This window comes from Rutilus rutilus (assembly GCF_951802725.1).
Source record: "Rutilus rutilus genome assembly, chromosome: 1".
Lineage (NCBI taxonomy): Eukaryota > Metazoa > Chordata > Actinopteri > Cypriniformes > Leuciscidae > Rutilus > Rutilus rutilus.
The window spans coordinates 1,449,049-1,469,153 of NC_140209.1; the positions used below are offsets into that span (position 1 = coordinate 1,449,049).

The 20,105-nt window shown below is 43.3% G+C and overlaps 2 protein-coding genes across 2 annotated transcripts in view; both read right to left on the reverse strand.

Annotated features, from left to right (window-relative positions):
* LOC311301705 (uncharacterized protein) overlaps positions 1–20,105 on the reverse strand; it is a 571,741-nt gene that overhangs the window by 208,871 nt on the left and 342,765 nt on the right. The gene's annotated exons all lie outside the window — the stretch shown is intronic.
* On the reverse strand, positions 6,301–12,406 carry LOC311301764 (uncharacterized protein). The gene is made up of 7 exons (XM_084427099.1): positions 12,266–12,406; positions 11,079–11,159; positions 8,602–9,397; positions 8,447–8,517; positions 7,780–7,846; positions 6,623–6,813; positions 6,301–6,436 (listed from the first exon to the last, which is right to left on the reverse strand). The coding sequence occupies exons 3-7, from the start codon at positions 8,617–8,619 to the stop codon at positions 6,418–6,420; spliced, it is 366 nt and encodes a 121-aa protein (XP_084283225.1). The 5' UTR covers positions 8,620–9,397; positions 11,079–11,159; positions 12,266–12,406; the 3' UTR covers positions 6,301–6,417.

Below are 20,105 nucleotides of genomic sequence, written 5' to 3' on the forward strand. Positions count from 1 at the left end.
GGAGAGAGCCTTTCCCTTCAGCTTCCCACCATGACAGACAAAGAGCTGGTCTGAAGTCCTGAAACACCGCGTTCTGTCTACGTAAGCATGGCGGGTGCGTACTGGACAGAGCAGTGCCAAGGCTGGGTCTGCCTCCTCCGAGGGCAGCGCTTGCAGGTTCACCACCTGGTCTCGAAAGGGTGTGGTGGGAACCTTGGGCACATATCCAGGCCGGGGTCTCAGGATCACGTGAGAGTTAGCCGGCCCGAATTCCAGGCACGCTTCGTCAACCGAAAATGCCTGCAGGTCCCCTACCCTCTTGATGGAGGTCAATGCAACCAGGAGCACTGTCTTCATTGACAGAAACTTAAGCTCCACTGATTGCAGAGGCTCAAAGGGAGCACTCTGCAGAGCAGTTAAAACCACTGAGAGGTCCCAAGAGGGAACGAGAGGAGGGCGAGGAGGATTCAGTCTCCTCGCTCCTCTCAGGAAACTGATGATCAGGTCGTGCTTTCCAATGGACTTACCATCAACTGCATCATGATGTGTGGCAATGGCGGCACCATACACTTTCAGGGTGGAGGGAGGCAGGAAGGAAAGCACGACACTGATCGGGCCTTTCGTGGGTTCTTGCTGTTTAGAAGAACACCAGTTGACGAAGAGGTTCCACTTCAACGCATAGGCATGTCTCGTGGACGATGCTCTAGCGGAAGTGATGGTAGCCACCACCGCTGGTGGTAGGGTACTCAAACCTGCCTCGTTAGCCTGCCATAGGGTGCCCCGTCCCTGTGAAAGCAGGTTCTTTCTCAGAGGAATTGGCCAGGGAGGTGCTGTCGCGAGGAGTACTAGTTCTTGGAACCAGGTGCGGTTGTGCCAATACGGGGCAACCAAAATTACCTGCTCCTCGTCCTCCCTGATCTTGCGCAAAGTCTGCGCAAGAAGGCTCACTGGGGGAAACGCATACTTGCAGAGGCTGTGCGCCAGTGCATCCGTGCCGAGCGTGCCCTCGGTCAGAGAATAAAACAGGTCGCAGTGGGACGAGTCGTGGGAGGCAAACAGATCTACCTGTGCGTCCCCGAACTGATCCCAAATCAGCTGAACCGACTGGGGATGGAGTCTCCATTCTCCAGCGAGAGGCCGAAACCGAGACAGATCGGCTGCACGGTTCAGGTCTCCAGGGATATAAATGGCTCGAGGCGACCTCAGATGCTTCTGACTCCATATGAGGAGGTGGCGAGCGAGTTGCGACATACGGCGGGAGCGCAGACCACCTTGTCGTTGATGTACGCTACTGTGGCGGTATTGTCTGATCGGACTAATACGTGCTGACCCCTGAGCAACGCACAGAAGCGGTGCAGGGCGAGACGTACAGCCTGCAACTCGAGGCAATTGACATGCCAAAGGCGCTGGGGTCTTGTCCAGGAGCCCGCGGCAGCATATCCATTGCACATGGCGCCTCAGCCCATTGTGGAGGCATCTGTTGATATAACAACATGCCAGGAAACTCGTTCTATGGGCACTCCAGCCCATAGAAAACTGAGGTTCGTCCACGGGGAGAAGGTCTGACGGCAGGTCGAAGTCACTGGGACTCAGAGCGTGCCGAAGCGGTCTCATATGAAGCAAACCGAGCGACGTTACTGCGGCTGTGGATGCCATATGCCCCAGGAGCCTCTGAAATAGTTTCAGTGGAACCGCACTCTTGCCCTCGAACTGACGAAGGCAAGTTAGCAGTGACTGCGCGCGCTCGCTCGTAAGCTGCGCGCACATGGCGACCGAGTCGATTTCCATACCGAGAAAAGAGATCCTCTGCACGGAGCAGAGTTTGCTCTTCTCCCAGTTGACCCGAAGGCCCAGACAAGCTAGGTGCCGGAGCACTAGGTCCCTGTGTTCGCAAACCTTGTCTCGAGAGTGAGCTAGGATCAGCCAGTCGTCGAGAGGAACAAGGGCTGCCTCGACAACCTTTGTGAAGACGCGAGGAGACAGGGCTAGCCCGAAAGGGAGAACCGCGTACCTGTATGCCTGCCCCTCGAATTATATATATACTGGTATGCCTCATTTGCATATGTAAACATGACATTTCAGAAAACTTGTAATACAAAAAATGTCTGTCTCTATGTAAGTGAAAAACTGGAAAGGTTTTATGGTGATATCTATAACTTAAAAATGTTACCCTATCCACCTGTAGTGTTTCGGCTGTGAATAATGCACCTATTGTTTCAATAACAATTACAAGAAAATGGGACCCTTATTTCAATGTTATACGGTGGATCCTTATTCAGGAGACATTGAACTTTCTAAAAATGTGGTATAACAACTTTTCCTCAAAAATGCCTACAGGGTTACACAATCTTGAAGATTCGGACCTGACTATAATACTGTTTCCGGGTCTACTTCCTCTATCTTGTTTCATGCGAATACTCAACAACCATTTATGAGCACTGTTGATTCAAGTCACACATTTAAGCTTTTCAAAAGCCATAGTGTACATTACAGTCTAACGGCATCCCAGACTTCAACATTTTATGATTCAAAATAGCTGAATAACTAACCATCTGAGATTTCGGTATAGAGATAAAGGTTAGGATCATAATTTTCAGGAATATTACAGCACAATGAGTGCATATTAGCACTGGCATCTGACAGAGCTTTCAGACTTGGAAACAGTGATGTCAGACTTACCATCGGACTGAAACACAAATAAAGTTAAGTGAAGATGGACATTTTTAATTAGTCAAAATTTTACAAAAATTACATTGATTTATTTCGTGGAACATATGTTTCCATGCATTTTGTTGAAATGTCTTTTCTTCTATAGCCTATTGTATATAAATGGTTGATTATTCACGTTGCTTATGTATTATACAATTTTTTTTGTGTATTCATTGATATTAATCTATAGTTAACTTTTTTCCCATGGAGGTGTATGTATAAAAATGAATATAACATATTTTTTAAACAATTCTTATTTTGTATTTGGTTCAATTTGTTTATTAAAATAGAAGTCAAAGGTAACCATAGTAACAACATGAAATTAAATATTTAAAAAAAATGAAATGTGGTTCCTGGAGGCACCCGAAGTGGTTCCACACAGTGCCTAATATAAGAGTTCCTCAGGAAACTTGTGTGGTTCCTCACAGAACCGGCCCTATATAAAGGGTGCCTAGAGGATCTACAGACGGTTCCGCCGGTGTGGCAAAGTGAAGAACCCCAAAAGGTTCCTCCAGGCACCTCTTATTTTTACAGTGTACGAGCTGTCATCTTGCCAACAACATCTGGTTCTGACATGTTGTGTGCTTGTGTGTGGTCTGGACAACTTCCGGTTCCGCCCCACAAGCGCATGCAGAAAACTCACCGCATAGCACCAGCAAAACTAGGCTAATGATAATAAATGTGTCTGAACAAATACCGAAGCATTTTAATAGTTTATTAATAAACTGGTGTTTTGTAAATCAGTGTCGGCTGGAAACATACACACATCTCCACTGTAAAGGAGATTATTAGAGACTCGCTCCAGTTCACGGAGATCATGAAAGAAAGAGCGTCCTGTGCGTTTCCTTTTATTCTACAAAAGCACTTATACAGATCACACTGGTGTTTTTCTTTAAATAAATTAGTTTAGGCTTTAAAATAATTATTATTTGTGGGCTAATTGATTCCACAATAATTTGTTTATTTTATTGGCTACTTATATTTTTCATTTCTAATTTTATAATTAGGGTTTTCTATGGGAGGAAAACGCTTAGCCTAATGTGCAATTAAACGCATGTTTGTATTCTGGGCTCATCTGCTAACCTGTAGGCTACACGTGCTTTATTAATATAAGGTGTGTACAGGATTTGATCTTTTAACATGAATGTCCATCTGCTATTGCTCCAGCTTTCTGAACGTAGAAGTGTGATAAAGTGTTACGTCCGTAAGGACGTTTATAGTATTGTGTGTGTGTGTGTGGTGTATTATGTTTTCCGTCCGGTCTGTTTCTCTTACTTTCGCTTTCTTAGGTTGTTGCTGATTGGCTATCTTGCTTGTCAGTCAGGACTAACGAGATGAGTGGGAGGCGGGATCTGCATCAGCATGATGAGTGACACCTGGTGAAGCGGATACTTGAAGACCTGCTGCTGCTGCCAGTGTGACTAGAGCCCAATGCCTTTGATTGATATCCAACTGCTTAAAGAAAAGCATAACGATACAAATGGATTAGTAACTTTAGGTATGCAGCAATACATAGATCAAACTTATTATAGTGCAGTGCAAATATACACTGATGGTGCAAAAGACCCAGACTTTGGGAGAACAGCAGGAGCGGTATATATTCCACTTTTTAACATTAGAATGTCAAAAAGAACCTCAGATCATATTTCGGTATTCACTGCAGAAATAATAGCAATATGTCTAGCACTTCAGTGGAGAGAAGAAATACAACCAACAAGGGCAGCTAAGCCACATTTATCACAATTTCCATTCTCATGTCTACCAATTCTTTGTAAGCATTGATTTAATAAACAATGTCCAACGCGCATTCTTGTGACTAAAACGTCCTCTTTCCTGTTTCCGAATCTTCTTCTCTCTGAACCAACTTTTCCTTGAATGCAGTAAAAATGTCTGCCTTTTGTTCCTTCATTCCATTCCTTCTGCCAAATTTCCTGTATTTGTTTTGCTATTATCACTTTAATTTCTTTCATATTTTAATGCTGTGTTCATAATTACCTAATCTTCCAAAAAAAACTTGTATTGCTATAAACAAAGACCAGAGGATAATGGGAACGTTTGAGTCGAACACACACACACACACACATCTGAGCAGCGCTGCAAAGGTTGCTTTTAATAACCAAAATCACTGTTTAAAAATAATTTTAGTCAAAGTTTATTTCATTTTATGTTGCACTGAAGTATGAAAAGTCTCATGAAAAACTAAAGCTGTTCTTCAGATTGTGAATTAATGACAGAAATCACTTAATAATCAGTTCAGCACAAACTCACTGATTTCAGCACACTTGGGAAAACTCCCGTTCTGATTAGGGAATCTTGACTGAAGTGCAGGATAAATCCTTCCAGGCGAAAACCCGGCTAAAACCCACCGTAAACCGGCCTTAATATGTAGCGGAAAAACACCCAATCTGGCAACACCAGCCACCCGTGTCTACTGACTCTCTTGTTCGATCTCGTTCATCAAAATGAACAAATCTTTTTTCGAGTCATTTCGTTTATTTAAGGGGCTTTAAATGTTATACTATTAACTGGCAAATTCCCCGAACACATCCACCCACGCAATCTTGATCATATTCTGAATTAAGAAATCATTATAATGCAGTCAAAAATCGTTTACAGGGAACATAAATAGTTACTTTACCTTCCTTCGTTAATTTGTCACGTGACAGACGCAATGAATGGATCGTTCATGAACGACTCATCACTTACGTTACAAATCAAAACATAAAGCAGCAAGGAGGCGTCGTATGATCATTTAAACGAGTTTTATGACGAGGTCGGTGAGGATGGGGGAAATCTGACGCATAGCTTCAGTGTTAAAACTGATAAAATAATTGTCTGTGGTTCTATTTGGGCTGTGGCAATCATCTTGAAAAATAATATCTCGCAGCAACATGGAAAAAAAAGAGCTATGAACTAGTTCATTTCTGGACCTGTGAACTTAGTTCAAAATTTTGAGTATATGAACTATGAACTGAACTAGTTCATTTTATAATTTGTGAACTGAACTTTCCCAACACTGATTGTTGGAACATTATGCGAGTCGAACTTCATGCTTTAATAACATGCAAATGTTGTGTAGTGACATTGTAAACTTTATTAGCTCTAACAGAAAGAAAGTGTGCACATCATCAAACAGGATAATAACATAAAAATAAACATAATTCTGAACATTTTAAAACATTTGTATATGTAAAAAATATGTAGGATAGGGTTTAACATGTCCCCGGTGTGATTAATGAGGGGTCACTGATGGCAGGGTTAGGGGTGAGGGGTCACTGACGGTGAGGGGTCACTGACGATAGGGTTCGGGGTGAGGTGTTCACTGACGGTGAGGGGTCAATGACGATAGGGTTCGGGGTGAGGGGTCACTGACGGTGAGGGGTCACTGACGATAGGGTTCGGGGTGAGGTGTTCACAAGTGTTCTGGCCTGAACCACTCAGATCCCTCAGAGGATGGTCCCTCAGAGACCATGCTGGATCCGCCTGGAGACACACTGAGTATGTGTGTGTGTTTGAGAGAATGTATTTACTAAAACCATACGTAAACAAAGAAAACACTTAAAATAGATAAACTGACCGTCAAGTCTTCCACAGCTCCTGGGAGCAGCATGTGTCCAGAAGCCAAGAGCGCCTCACAGTAATAACGGTGAAGGGTCTCGTCTGCATTAGACACTTCCCTGCCCAACTGCAGATCCTCCTGTGTTCTCTGAAGATCGTTAAACACAACCTTCAAAATCCTCTGGCATTCCTGAATATCAGAAGATGAAGACGCAATAGATGTGGAAACAACAGAGAGGAAACTTAAAACACAACCCTTAAGATTAAGGGAGACAAGACAGGTGAATGTGGATAATAACAGTGTTATTACAAACTGTTATACTGAGATGATGAAGTCGCACTGCAAACAATGCTTGCAAAACTACACTGTACTTACGTGTCTGTATTCGCAGGGCTGTCGACATCATGTGTGCTGGTTAAACCAGCAGAGGAAGCTGATGGAGTCCATGTTGGGCTGGTTATGGACCAGAAAACCCCGGCGAAGAAGCTCCTCCAGCATCGCCACCTGACAGCCTCACAGAGATGATGCTGATCATCCCACGCGTGGGCGTTTCGGGCCAACAACACCTATATTGTTCAAAATACAGTATTAAATATCCAAAATAAAAGAAAACAAGTCATTTGTGACATTACAAGTAGCCTAGCTTATTATAAAACACTACATTGCACGTCCAAATTACATAAAAACAAACACTAACTTTTCCAATCATCCACACAAATCAACTTTGAACGGTTGATTGTCGATTCTTACACTTTAAAATGAATTTGTTTATGTCCGTTTTTTTTTTTTTTTCTAAATAAAAGTCCCGATTGCTGAATGCAACTATGTTTAAATTAAAGGTAAAAAATTAAACTATTTATTTAGTTCAATATTTACTTATTAATTTTCCTTTTTAAAATAAAAAATATAAATATTTTACCAAAAAAGATGCAGATATGTGGACAGTTAAGCTTCGGCCAATCAGATGCCATATATGCTAATGAGGGTGGTTACTAATGAGGATGAAAGTCGTTTTTACCTCCCTACAAAAAAAAATAAAAATAATTATTATATTATTTTGTTTTCTTGGCATTTTGTTAGCCTCTTTTTAAATAACCAGAGGATTTTGTTCCAAAAATGCGGTTTGAAAGAGATCATTCAGAGTAACCGTCATCAAAAGGCGCCCAGAAAGCCCATGTGCTGCAGAAAGGTGATTCACTGCTCTTAAATATCTGATAACTCCACCTAACCCATGGTGTGCTAAGTTACAGAAACACACATCATTCAGTGAGATGCCCCAAAAAAACACTTATTTGTTAGATTTTTGGAAAAATAAGCAGATGTTGTGAATAACTGTGATTAACAACAATTAACAAGTTTAAATATCTTGCATCATTTTGCTCATCTAATAAATAGATCTTGATTTCTACTGCAGCCGTGTCACTGGGCATCTTGTCGTTCATCGACTCTTCGAGATTTTTCTGTTTTTGTTGCAGATCTGAAATCTGAGCAACAGCAAATTCCTCAAAACAGTTTATTCTAGTTATGATCACCTCCTCGATAGAAAGGTCCAGGTCATTTTCTTCAGAGCTGCTCATCTTTCGTCTTGTCCTGATGAACCTGGAACAGAAATTAGAAATATAACTGAAAATATCTTGTGGGAACGGTATATGTGTAGATCATTAACAACATGCTGGGGACAAACATGCACTTCAGAGTGAGCTAGGGGAGAAAATATATAATAATAATAAAGTTTGTGATTACAGCTAGGCTAACATGTTTGCAACTAGCGCTAGGAGAACAACAGAACTAAAGCAATATTGGTCTTTGAAAAAATCAATACAGATATCAACACAACCCCATCGAGATGAAAAAGCGTAATAATTCGATTCAGTCGTGTCTTTATCGACATGTAATGTGTGCGTGAGTGTTTTTTGCAGCATACGGGTATTACGATGTAATAGGCCTACAAGTGCGGTCGATCTCAACAGACACGCGACAACAACAAAGAAAGTTACAGAGGATTGATTGTCTACACAGCAGTAAATATAACACATAACTACATAAAGACTAGCAGGATAAAGCACCTGCTGTCACTCCTCCACTGACTACTGTAGCTGCTCATGTCCCATCGAGTGCATGCTGTGAGATGGCTATTTCTTTCAGTGCAGATCTAGGATACCCACAATAAGTGATAGGCTATTTGTGCGTTTTATTCACCTTGACTGTGGACTGATGGGCTGTGTCCCTCTGAATAGGGCAGATGAGGCGGCGGGATAAACCACATGACCCTGAATGAGGACAGACCGTGGGTCAGGAAATGCTGAACTAGATGTCGTCGCTTATCAATGCTGTGTGTGCTGATAGGCTCTGACCCTCAGCTCATTCTTCATCTGACACACGTATTGTCTGCGGCATCTCACACAGAAGGCCAGATACAGGTAACGGTCTCGTGGGTCAGAGGTCGAGTGTTTTTAAAGATTCGTTTATTAAATCTGCTCATCACCCATTTGGTTTGTATGAAGTACTTACAACGAAGTCTAACTATCCTGCTTCTTCAAATTTGGGTCCCTTGTACGAGACCACATCCAGAAAGTTGACCTCTGACCTGTCCACACTGTATTTGACCCTAATGGATTCCTGATGTGAGTTCAGGTGGGCGATAAAGGTGAGGAACTCGTCCTCCGAGTGGGTCCAGACGCCCCAGATGTCCTCCAAGAGCCTGAGGTAGGCGAACGGTTTCAGGGCAGAAGCTGCAAGAGCCGTTTGCTCCCGGTCTGCCATGAACATGTCCGCATACGAGGGGTCAAACTTCTTCCCCATAGCTGTGCCCTTCACCTGTAAGTAGAGTTTAGAATCAAACTCAAAGTCGTTTTGGGTCAAACTGATTTCTAAGAGTTTCAACAGGTGCTCGTCCGGTCTGAGGGGATCAGGGTATTTAGACATGATGTTTTTACTGCTTTTAGGCCGGTTGGGGTGTCAATATTAGTGTACAAGCTATCAATGTCAATCGTAAATAGAAATGGGTTAGGGGTTAACTCCCCTCAGGGTCAGGGTTAGAGGTTAGGGGTCAGGGTTAGGGTTAACGCCCCTCAGGCCGCAGTTCCTCTGCTGCTGCGTGTTCGTGACACATTAACTGACTCTCATCCACGGATGGTCCTCCATTATCTCCTGCACAGACAATCATATGAAATAAAATCAGAAAAATGTACGATTTCTTATAAAAGTAGATGCTGTTGTCTTTCATGCAGGAAAAAATAAATAAATGGGGAAATAAATGAACCAATGAAATCGACTGCAGGGCGAAAAAAAGCTTTTCCGCTCTGTGTGCGCCGCCGCACTCTCCGTTCCGTGTGTGTCTGTGTGTGTGTGTGTGTGTGTGTGTCGGCGCGCTGCGCTCTCTGCTCAATGTTCAATGTTCGACTCTGTGTTTGCGCTGCGTGTTCTGCTCTGTCGTTAACGGCCCAAACACTCCAATCATGTACCGATCACGCACTGGAAAAGCAAAGTCCGCTCAAATAAGGTGAGATTTCTCAGTAGTAGACTTCTGTTTGCTGAGCTGGTATAGTCATGCTGGCAACAATGGTACACTTAGGCTCTGATCACATGTTCTGGTAATAATAGCTTTGTAGGACTATATTTTATTTTGATAATTAGTAAAAAAAAAAAAAAAAATCTTAAATTGATTATGTTGATTGATTATTGAAAAATAATAATACATTGATATATCTATGTTTAATATTATTTTAATATTGATGATTAGAGGAAAGCTAGTAAAATGACCTGCTCTGATCACATGATCTGGTAATAATAGCTTTGTAGGAATATATTTTATTTTGATCATTAGTAAAAAAAATGGGAAATGTTTTTTTAAATTGATTGTTGATTGATTATTGAAAAATAATAATACATTGATATATATGTTTAATATTATTTTAATATAGGGCTATTTTTTTGTTCCTTTTTTTCCCCGGTGTTTCATTTAATTAGGTGATTCTAAGTTTAAATATTGATGATTACAAGCTTGGAGGAATTGCAATTAATTACAGCAAATTGTGCAATTAAAGTTCTTTTTTTTAAATCGGTTTTAAAATGGTAATGCTGCACTGTAATCATAGTTATTTATTTATATTTTTCATAAAATTTATTATGTGATATTGGTTTGAGACTGAGAGTATTTTATTTAGTGGAGAACTTTGCAGCAGTATTTTATTTCTTATTATTTTTTTTATTTTATATATATTTTATTAAAAAGTGTTTAAAAAAGTGTAAACAAATTGTTTAAAAAAGTTTATAGTAATAAACAACCTGCAGTTTAATGTTTGCATTTCTTTCCCTTACTGTCCGAAAATAAACCGAACCGTGACTTTAAAACCGAGGTACGTACCGAACCGTGATTTTTGCGTACCGTTACACCCCTATTAGTCATATTCTTACAATTTATGTGTATGTTAGGTAAAGGGGGACAGTACTTGTGTGTGTTAACAATTTTTGTGTAAACATGTATTATAATATGCATGCATATATATATATATATATATATATTTCAATGTAAATTGTGATAATCATAATTAATAATGCAATTACAATTTCAAGGGAATAATCGGCAATTATGATTTTTGTCATAATCGTGCAGCCCTAATAGATAGATAGATAGATATATGTTTCCGTTGCCCACTGTGCCATATTCATGTCATATTCACTGTGCTGGAAGTAAAATTAGTGTTACCTTGTTTCTGAACAAATTATGACAGAGTTTTCATTCTTGGGTAAATTATCCCTTTAACTCGTGTGTGTGTGTGTGTGTGACGATACTGTAATACCTGTGTGTGTGTTAAAGCTGAGACTTTACGTTTGGCCCGTGGTGTTTCGTCTGGCGTCTCTCTCCTTCTGGCGTCGGCACATTCTTCTGTGGCCGACAGCAAAACACAGCCTGCACAACACATAACATAATAATGAATATCTCTGTACAATAAACACTAGATCAGAGGAGTGACCAGAGCCACTTCACCACAGTCCAGAGGGAGTTTCAGGCACACGCTTCAAGTCAAATACTAAATCAAATAGCCAAAAAGTAAAATATTTTATATCATTAAGTTTACCATTTTATATAAATATATAAATTTTAGATTCTGTAACCCTGCCCCAAACATTTTATAGATAATATACAAAGAATATATAAAATTAAATGAGTCAAAAATGAGTAGAAAAAAAAGACAATTATTGCATTAATAAGGTATGTTGCGACCCTAATCGTCTAATCTACCCATAACCATTTCTAAATATATGTACTTTTATACTAGAGAAAAGCATAACAGGCACACAAGTGTAATCTTATGATAATGTAGGCTATTATTGCAGAAATGCCTAAACCCAAATGCAGATGTTGCAGTCGCAGTCCTCTGTGTGTCATTATATTACTGAGCTAAAGAGAAGAATGAACTTTTCTGTTATATGAAATGTGTTGTAAATACTGATCTAAATAGAGAGATCTGTGGTCTTACAGCTTCTTTACGCGCTAATATTCTAATTTATGCAAATGTATGTGTGAATTTCAGCGGGATTTGAGGTTAACGGTCTCTGACTGAATCTGTTATTCACAATCGCGCGATTATAAAGACTTATTTTGTGGATTTATGTTGCGTTTACAGAAAACGCTTATTGTGTCCTGGCAAACAAAATAAATATAAGGCAACAAAAAAAAGTTTTGAAGTGTAGTCTTGTTTAACAATATGTAGCCTACCGTTAATTATCATCCGAAAGGAGCACCACAATTCCCGAACATGTATCGTAGCCTAATTATGCACACGTGACTAAGTTAGCATTAACAAAACACAGACAGTCCCCAAAACTAAATACTTTAAGCCAGGATCTCTGCCTGTTTCTCATCTAAATGAAACCCCCCTCAGTCACGATCTTTACCCGTCCACATTAGGCACATTACTGGAACAAAACTAGGAAGATGGGCCTGGCTAGTAGGGCCACTAATTAATGAAAACAATACCTATAATAATATACATTACTTTGAGTTATCCTTACCTTTTCGCAGCACAGAGACGAAGGTAAAAAACTGCTTTCAAAGTGTCAACAAGCTCGCTCTTCGACGGATGAGTGGAACTAATGACACAGATTCTGATCGGCTGGAAGGTGTGCGTTCAAAAACGGTTGGTTCCAGCCCGCTTAATCACGCTTCTAGATTAATGCGCTGCCTTCACTGAAGCGCGCTCTATGGAAGCGCGCGCGCGCGAGCACACGCGAATGCCGCTCCGCTTCCGGTGGTTATTATCTCCATTTCCTGTTTTCAAAATATACAACTACAACAACAATGATTACAGTTATAACGATACAATTATTTAACATGAATAAAATAAATTAATAGTATTATTGATAATAGTAAAGTATATTGTAGTTGTCTAAAGATTTTTTATTAGGCTATTTTTAACTTTATTTTACTAATGATTTGATGTTATTATTATTATTATTTAAAAAGCAGATAGGCTACTGAGTGTGCATAGTTTTAATGTCGATATAGTCATATAGCCTATAACCACAGGCCTTCCTAGAATTCCACATTAGCATACTATTGAGACTGTAAAATCATTTAGGTGGTGTAATTGTTGATGAGTTAAAGGGAAAAACAAGTAAAATATATAAAATATATTTATATAAAATATAAATATATAAAATAAAAAATCTTATTTTTAAATCTGCATAACTAATAAAGAAAACTTCTATATGCTCGATTCCTTGTTAATCTCCAAAACTAGCCTAAAGCTGTCAGGTTCTCGGAGACGGCTAAGGTAAGGAAGGCTGAAACATGGCCAACACTTACTAATAACAGTTTCCTAATGAGACCGAGAGAGAATGCTCTTCTTTAACATTGGGACCATGTTTTATTGAGTACAACGTGTTACCTCAGAAACATTCCCAAAACATCCTGAATGTTGCAGTTAAAATGATATATCTTAGTTTACATTTAACGTTATAGGAACATTTTTTAAAATGAGAAAACCTCCTTAAAATATTCGTTAAACATTACATTCACGTGTTTTCTTCAGGACATTAACCGAACTCGTAGGGAATGTTAGCCGTCCCCTGCTAGCTGGACTATTTAACGCACTGTATTCTGATTATAAAGTAAGTATTACACTGTTGTTGCTGTTAGAGATCAGAGAATAGCTTATACAGCCACATAACATTTAAACTGCATTAAACAAACATATTCATATGTGCCATTGAAAAAACATTTTGGGTGCAAACCCACATATTCAAAACTGCCATCAAGACAGATATTATAGTTTTTTTAAATAGATTTATCATCCTTATAATAGTTTAGTTAGATCTGGTATGCCAGGCTATTATACATCGAGATCTCAAAACTTGCCGAACAATTTTTTCATTTAAGATAATTTTGTGACAAAATGTGGTGAGTTGATTTTACAGTACACATCATTAAAGGAGTCGACAGTAATCTTATATTTGCTGTGATAAAAATAAGCGCTGTTGAAGAGACGAGAGCGATTTGCTGCCCGCGAGTCACTGAACATCTGACAGGTTTTGTTTGATTACAGTGTAGCGTTTTACTTTATTCTGACATGCTTCAACACAGCCAGAGTTTAAGTATTGAAGTCATATTTCATTTATCACTAATAAAAGATAGAATTTTGTCTAAGTAATATTAATGTCAGAGTAATTTGACTTACAGGGACCGCTGATGACGCACTGAACGCCTCAGGTCACCATGTGCCAAATGATATTTTGGAGACCCTCATGGTCAAAGTCCACTGCCCTTAGTCCATATTGACACGAATCACAAGCTCATAAGGTATTGTCTTATATTTTACCTACGAAAGTATAATGTTATGCAATATTACGTTTAACATGGTTTTACTTTGAAGGCACAACATCATCATATTTGGTGGGATAGATGGGTTCTCACGACCCAGTGGAATCTATCAATCAATAATATTACTTATCTATCTATAATCTGACTATCTATCTGTGTTTGCATGTATTGAATGATTTAATGTATTACATTTATTCTTTTTTGGTATAGATCATGTACCTGGAACCAGCAACAAACAACCGTTCAAGCACTGCCTTATCATTCTTTCTCCAGTCTGTGAAAAACATGGCTGGCCTTCAAGGTAGGAGACAATTGTTTTTCTGCTCCTCACTTCCTTGCGTTTAGTTAAACCCTCATCCGTCCCTCAGGTCATTTAGTTAAACCCTCATCCGTCCCTCGGGTCCTTTAGTTAAACCCTCATCCGTCCCTCGGGTCATTTAGTTAAACCCTCATCCGTCCCTCGGGTCCTTTAGTTAAACCCTCATCCGTCCCTCGGGTCATTTAGTTAATCCCTCATCCGTCCCTCGGGTCCTTTAGTTAAACCCTCATCCGTCCCTCGGGTCATTTAGTTAAACCCTCATCCGTCCCTCGGGTCATTTAGTTAAACCCTCATCCGTCCCTCGGGTCATTTAGTTAAACCCTCATCCGTCCCTCGGGTCATTTAGTTAATCCCTCATCCGTCCCTCGGGTCATTTAGTTAAACCCTCATCCGTCCCTCGGGTCATTTAGTTAAACCCTCATCCGTCCCTCGGGTCATTTAGTTAAACCCTCATCCGTCCCTCGGGTCATTTAGTTAAACCCTCATCCGCCCCTCGGGTCATTTAGTTAAACCCTCATCGGGTCATGTTTAGAATACTATCATCAGCCTCATCGGCCCCTGTTTAGAACACTATATAATTTGTTTTTTTAATGATAATTTATTGCACTTGAACCAGACAGCAATTTTTTGTAGTTCTTCACTTAAAATAATTTGTAAGTCACCTGAATTTTTATGTGACAAGAACAAATTGGTGTCGTCTGCAAACATCACCTTTTGGAATACTTGAGAGGAATTCACAAAGTCATTTATATATATGTTGAATAGTAATGGACCTAATATTGAGCCTTGGGGAACCCCATATTTAATTTCTTTATTTTGAGATATATGGTTATTAATCATCACATATTGTTTACGACCATATAGGTAACTTTTAAACCAGTCAAGTGCTACTCCTCTAACGCCATAGTGATGTAATTTCTCTAAAAGAATATTAAAATCAATAGTGTCAAATGCCTTGGATAGGTCAAGGAAAACACCAACTCCACAATCACCCTGATCTAAAGAATCATTGATTTTTTCGATAAGGTCTAAAACAGCCATAAAGGTAGAGTTCTCTTTCCTGAAACCATACTGTGATCCTACTATAATATGAAGCTTATCCAAATAATGACTTAACCTAGTGTGTACCACTCTCTCTAATACCTTAGACAGAGATGGTAAAATAGAAATTGGACGATAGTTGCCCATATTATTTTTGTCACCTAATTTATAAATTGGCATAATTCTGGCAATTTTAGTCATACTTGGCACTACACCATACAAAAGTGATAGGTTAATGCAGTGTGTAAGTGGCTGTGCTATTATATCTGCAACAGCTATCATAATTTTACTACATATTCCATCAACCCCTCCTGTATGAGAGCTCTTTAAATTTGTAATAATTTTATGAATTTCAGTTTTATCAGTAGGTTTCATAAAAAAAGATTGTTTATAATTTCCATTGAGATAGTGTCTAAAAGAGGATCCGTTAGGAGGTCTGATTTTTTTTGCAAGATCTTCACCCAAGGAGACAAAGTAATCATTGAAACTATCAGCTAATGAAAGTGAATTGTCATTCGAACATTCGGGTAGCACAGCTGACTTCTGGCCCCTGTTTAGAACTTTATTCAACACAGCCCAGGTCCTTTTGGAGTCACCTTGGGCTGCATTTATATGTTCGGTATAATAAAGTTGTTTACTCTTCCTCATAATATGAGTGAGTTTATTTCTAAACTTAAAATATTTACTTTTATTTTCATCATTGGGATTTTTCCTGTAAACCTTATAAAGTTTATTTTTATGTTTGATAGAATTGAGAATCCCTTTAGTAAGCCAAGGGTGATGATCATCATTTCTGCATATGACAGTCTTCACTGGAATAGTATTATGAATGGACTCCGTTAATTCGTGAATTAGACTGTCATAGGCAGTCTCTGGATCACGGGTTTCATACACACTAGTCCAAACCTTGCTCTCCAAATTATTACGGAGCTGTTGTAATGTTCTATCATTCAGGACACTGATCTTTATCTTACAACGTTTAGGTGGAGGTTTGGATGCCAGGTTTAAAGATAGCACAATTGGGTAGTGATCAGATATATCAGTCACAACCACACCTGACTCCAACCTCAAGTTCCCTTTCGTTGTCACTCCGAGTTACGTCGGATGACGACGAATGGGGTTTCGCTTAGAAATCCTATCATCTTCGAGTATTAAAACACGAGCCAATGGCAAAGAAATGCCATGGGTCTGCGGAATTTGCATAGCGTAACTCCGCCCCACCCTGGGGGTATAAAGGAAGTCGCGAGCAACATGCAGATATGTTTTCGCTTCGGAGCCAAGTTGATGTACTTCACTCCACAGCCAAATCCTGAGTTTATCTCTTCATCTCTTCGAGACGAGCCTCTCTCCAGGTGTTGGTGTGACAGCGAGTTCCAGCGAGTGCACATTCCCTGCTGATCTGTGCAGTGATTTGCCAGAGTTTGTGTGTTCTCTCCCTGGTCGCTTCAACACTCTGCGGAGAAATCTCCTTTCATAAAAGAGCATTGCACGCGGCACGTCTTTTTAAAGATGCCTCGCCCGTGCACTTCTGGTTGCGGTCTATTTGTGTCTGACTCTGATGGGCACAATCGCTGTCTTGTGTGTCTGGGTGTTGAGCACGCTAAGGCAGCGTTTGTGGATGAGTCATGTTCCCACTGCGGGAACATGCCCATCGCACGGTTGAGATCGAGACTCAATGATCTTCATGTGAGAGTCCCCTCATCCGCACCCCGATCTACTGGTCCCGAGAGGGCTGGTACTTCGGCTGGCGGCCAGGGTGATCTGAGGGTTACAGTGTGGAACAAAGCGCCGACTATTCCACGCTCCACACTTCCCTCTGTTCCCGTGCAACCCGCGAGTGTCCGCGTGGAAACCGCTGTACAGTCTTCTGACTTGCCGCGAGTTTCATTCGGCGCTCCAGAGGAGGACACGATGTCGATCGCGGCATCACAAGGTGGGCAGGAGTCCTCGGGAAGTGAGGATTCGGCTGTGCTGCCACCCTCGGGTGCTCCAGCATTGTCCGAGTCTGATCCCGAGATGACGGCCATGCTTTCCCGGGCAGCCGCGGCGATCGGTCTTGAGTGGTCCCCGCCACCTGGGCCGGTTCGTTCGCGGCTGGACGATTGGTTTTTGGGTGCGGCTGCTGATCCGCATCGGCAGCCAACCCCAATGCCTTTTTTCCCGGATGTGCATGAGGAGGTCACGAGGTCCTGGAAGGCACCATTGTCTTCCCGTGATCGCTCGGCGACCGCCTCCGCCTTGCCTCCCCTTGATCAGGCGGCCGCCAAAGGGTACACTGGGGTTCCCCAGGTTGAACGCTCTGTTGCGATGCAGCTGTGTCCTCAGAGTGCTTCTTCCCGCGGGGACCCAAAGCACCCCTCCAAGGCCTGTAGGTTCTCCTCCACCCTTGTGGCGAAGGCCTATAGAGCTGCGGGGACGGCGGCCTCCTCACTGCATGCCATGGCGACTCTGCAGGTCTACCAGGCCCAGATGTTGCGTGATATGCACGAGGGGAGGACTGACCCAGCACTCTTTGATGAGTTGCGTGCCGCCACCGACCTTGCTCTCCGAGCGACGAAGGTGACCGCACGCTCGCTGGGTCAGGTGATGGCCACTTCGGTGGTCCAGGAGCGACACCTATGGCTAAACCTGGCTGATATGCGGGAGGCCGAGCGGACCCGGTTCCTCGACACCCCCATATCCCAGGCTGGCCTATTCGGCGGTGCAGTCGAGGACTTTGCCCAGCAGTTCTCGACTGCCCAGAAGCAGACTGAGGCTCTAAAACATGTCCTGCCCCGGCGGCCCGCTGCTTCGGCGGCGCAGCCGTCGGCACAGGTGCCTCAGCCCGCTCGCCGCCGAGGGCGCCCCCCTGCGGTTCCCGCCCCTCCCGATCGGCCCCAGCAGTCCGCTGCTCCCGGGTCGCGTCGTCGAGGAAGCCGTAGGAAGGCGCCACAGCCCTCTCCCGCCCCGCGCCCCGCTAAACGCCAGGCTAAGCGGCGCTCCTGAGACGGGCTGCTCAGAGATGGCGATGAGTTCTGCACAGGAGCCGGTAGCAGGGCCGCTCCTTCCCCCGGTGGAGGGCCGGGGGAGAATCCTTGGTTTTCCCATTCCCGCTGCTCGTCCCACGACGGGCAGCACCCTAAAATGGTTAAAGAAAGAACTCACTATCCCATCTCTGAGCACACGGAGTGTGCGGATGAGAGCACGCGCCGCCCACGGGCCACGCTCCTCTCATCCCCCTCTGTCGCCAGACCCCTGCCAGAGCACGCCCCCGTGGGACGCTGGTCCTCCCCTGGCCTCCTCTGGCAGGATGCGGCTAATGACCGTGCCCCCGCACCGGGCCGCTATGCCACCCACGCCTGGGCCGGTCATTCCGCCTCGCTGCACCCCCGACGGTACGTCTGTGGTTCGTATGACCCCGCTGGTGCACTTTCTGGAAGCCTGGCTAGAGCTTCCCAGACTGTCCCGCTGGGTCGCGAGAACCATCAGGCTCGGCTACGCGATTCAGTTCGCGCGATCTCCTCCCCGCTACAGCGGAGTCCGCTTCACTATGGTCGGTGGCAATGCCCCGGTCATGAGAGCGGAGGTCGCCACCCTACTGGCGAAGGGTGCGATCGAGATTGTCCCTCCAGCCGAAATGAGGTCCGGCTTCTACAGCCCTTACTTCATTGTTCCGAAGAAATCGGGTGGGTTACGACCGATCTTGGACCTGCGCGTCCTGAACCGCTCCCTTCACAGGCTGCCGTTCAGGATGCTCACGGCCAAACGCATTTTCGAGTGTGTGCGGCCACAAGATTGGTTTGCAGCGATCGACCTGAAGGACGCCTACTTCCATGTCTCCATTTTACCTCGACACAGACCGTTTCTACGGTTTGCTTTCGAGGGGCAGGCATACCAGTACGCGGTTCTCCCTTTCGGGCTAGCCCTGTCTCCTCGCGTCTTCACGAAGGTCGTCGAGGCAGCCCTTGTTCCCCTCCGGGAACACGGGGTTCGCATCCTGAACTATCTCGACGACTGGCTGATCCTAGCTCACTCTCGAGACCAGGTTTGCGAACACAGGGACCTAGTGCTCCGGCACCTAGCTCGTCTGGGCCTTCGGGTCAACTGGGAGAAGAGCAAACTCTGCCCCGCGCAGAGGATCTCTTTTCTCGGTATGGATATCGACTCGGTCGCCATGTGCGCGCAGCTTACGAGCGAGCGCGCGCAGTCACTGCTGACTTGTCTTCGTCAGTTCGAGGGCAAGAGTGCGGTTCCACTGAAACTTTTTCAGAGGCTCCTGGGGCATATGGCATCCGCAGCCGCAGTAACGCCGCTCGGATTGCTTCATATGAGACCGCTTCAGCTTTGGCTTCGCGATCGAGTCCCGAGGTGGGCATGGCAACACGGCAAGCTCCGGGTCCCAGTGACTCCGACCTGCCGTCAGACCTTCACCCCGTGGTCGAACCTCAGCTTTCTACGGGCCGGAGTGCCCCTGGAACGAGTTTCCCGGCATGTTGTTGTCTCAACAGATGCCTCCACCACGGGCTGGGGCGCCATGTGCAATGGACATGCTGCCGCGGGCTCCTGGACAGGACCCCAGCGCCTATGGCATGTCAATTGCCTCGAGTTGCTGGCTGTACGTCTCGCCCTGCACCGCTTCCATGCGCTGCTCAGGGGTCAGCACGTATTAGTCCGATCAGACAATACCGCGACAG

What these genes read in the sequence shown, in the direction of transcription:
- LOC311301764 (XM_084427099.1), bottom strand. An exon ending in CCCATCAGTCCACAGTCAAG is followed by an intron (nt 7,847 to 8,446) that starts GTGAATAAAACG and finishes TTTCTGTTCCAG; the next exon opens with GTTCATCAGGACAAGACGAA. An exon ending in TGGACCTTTCTATCGAGGAG is followed by an intron (nt 6,814 to 7,779) that starts GTGATCATAACT and finishes TGAACAATATAG; the next exon opens with GTGTTGTTGGCCCGAAACGC.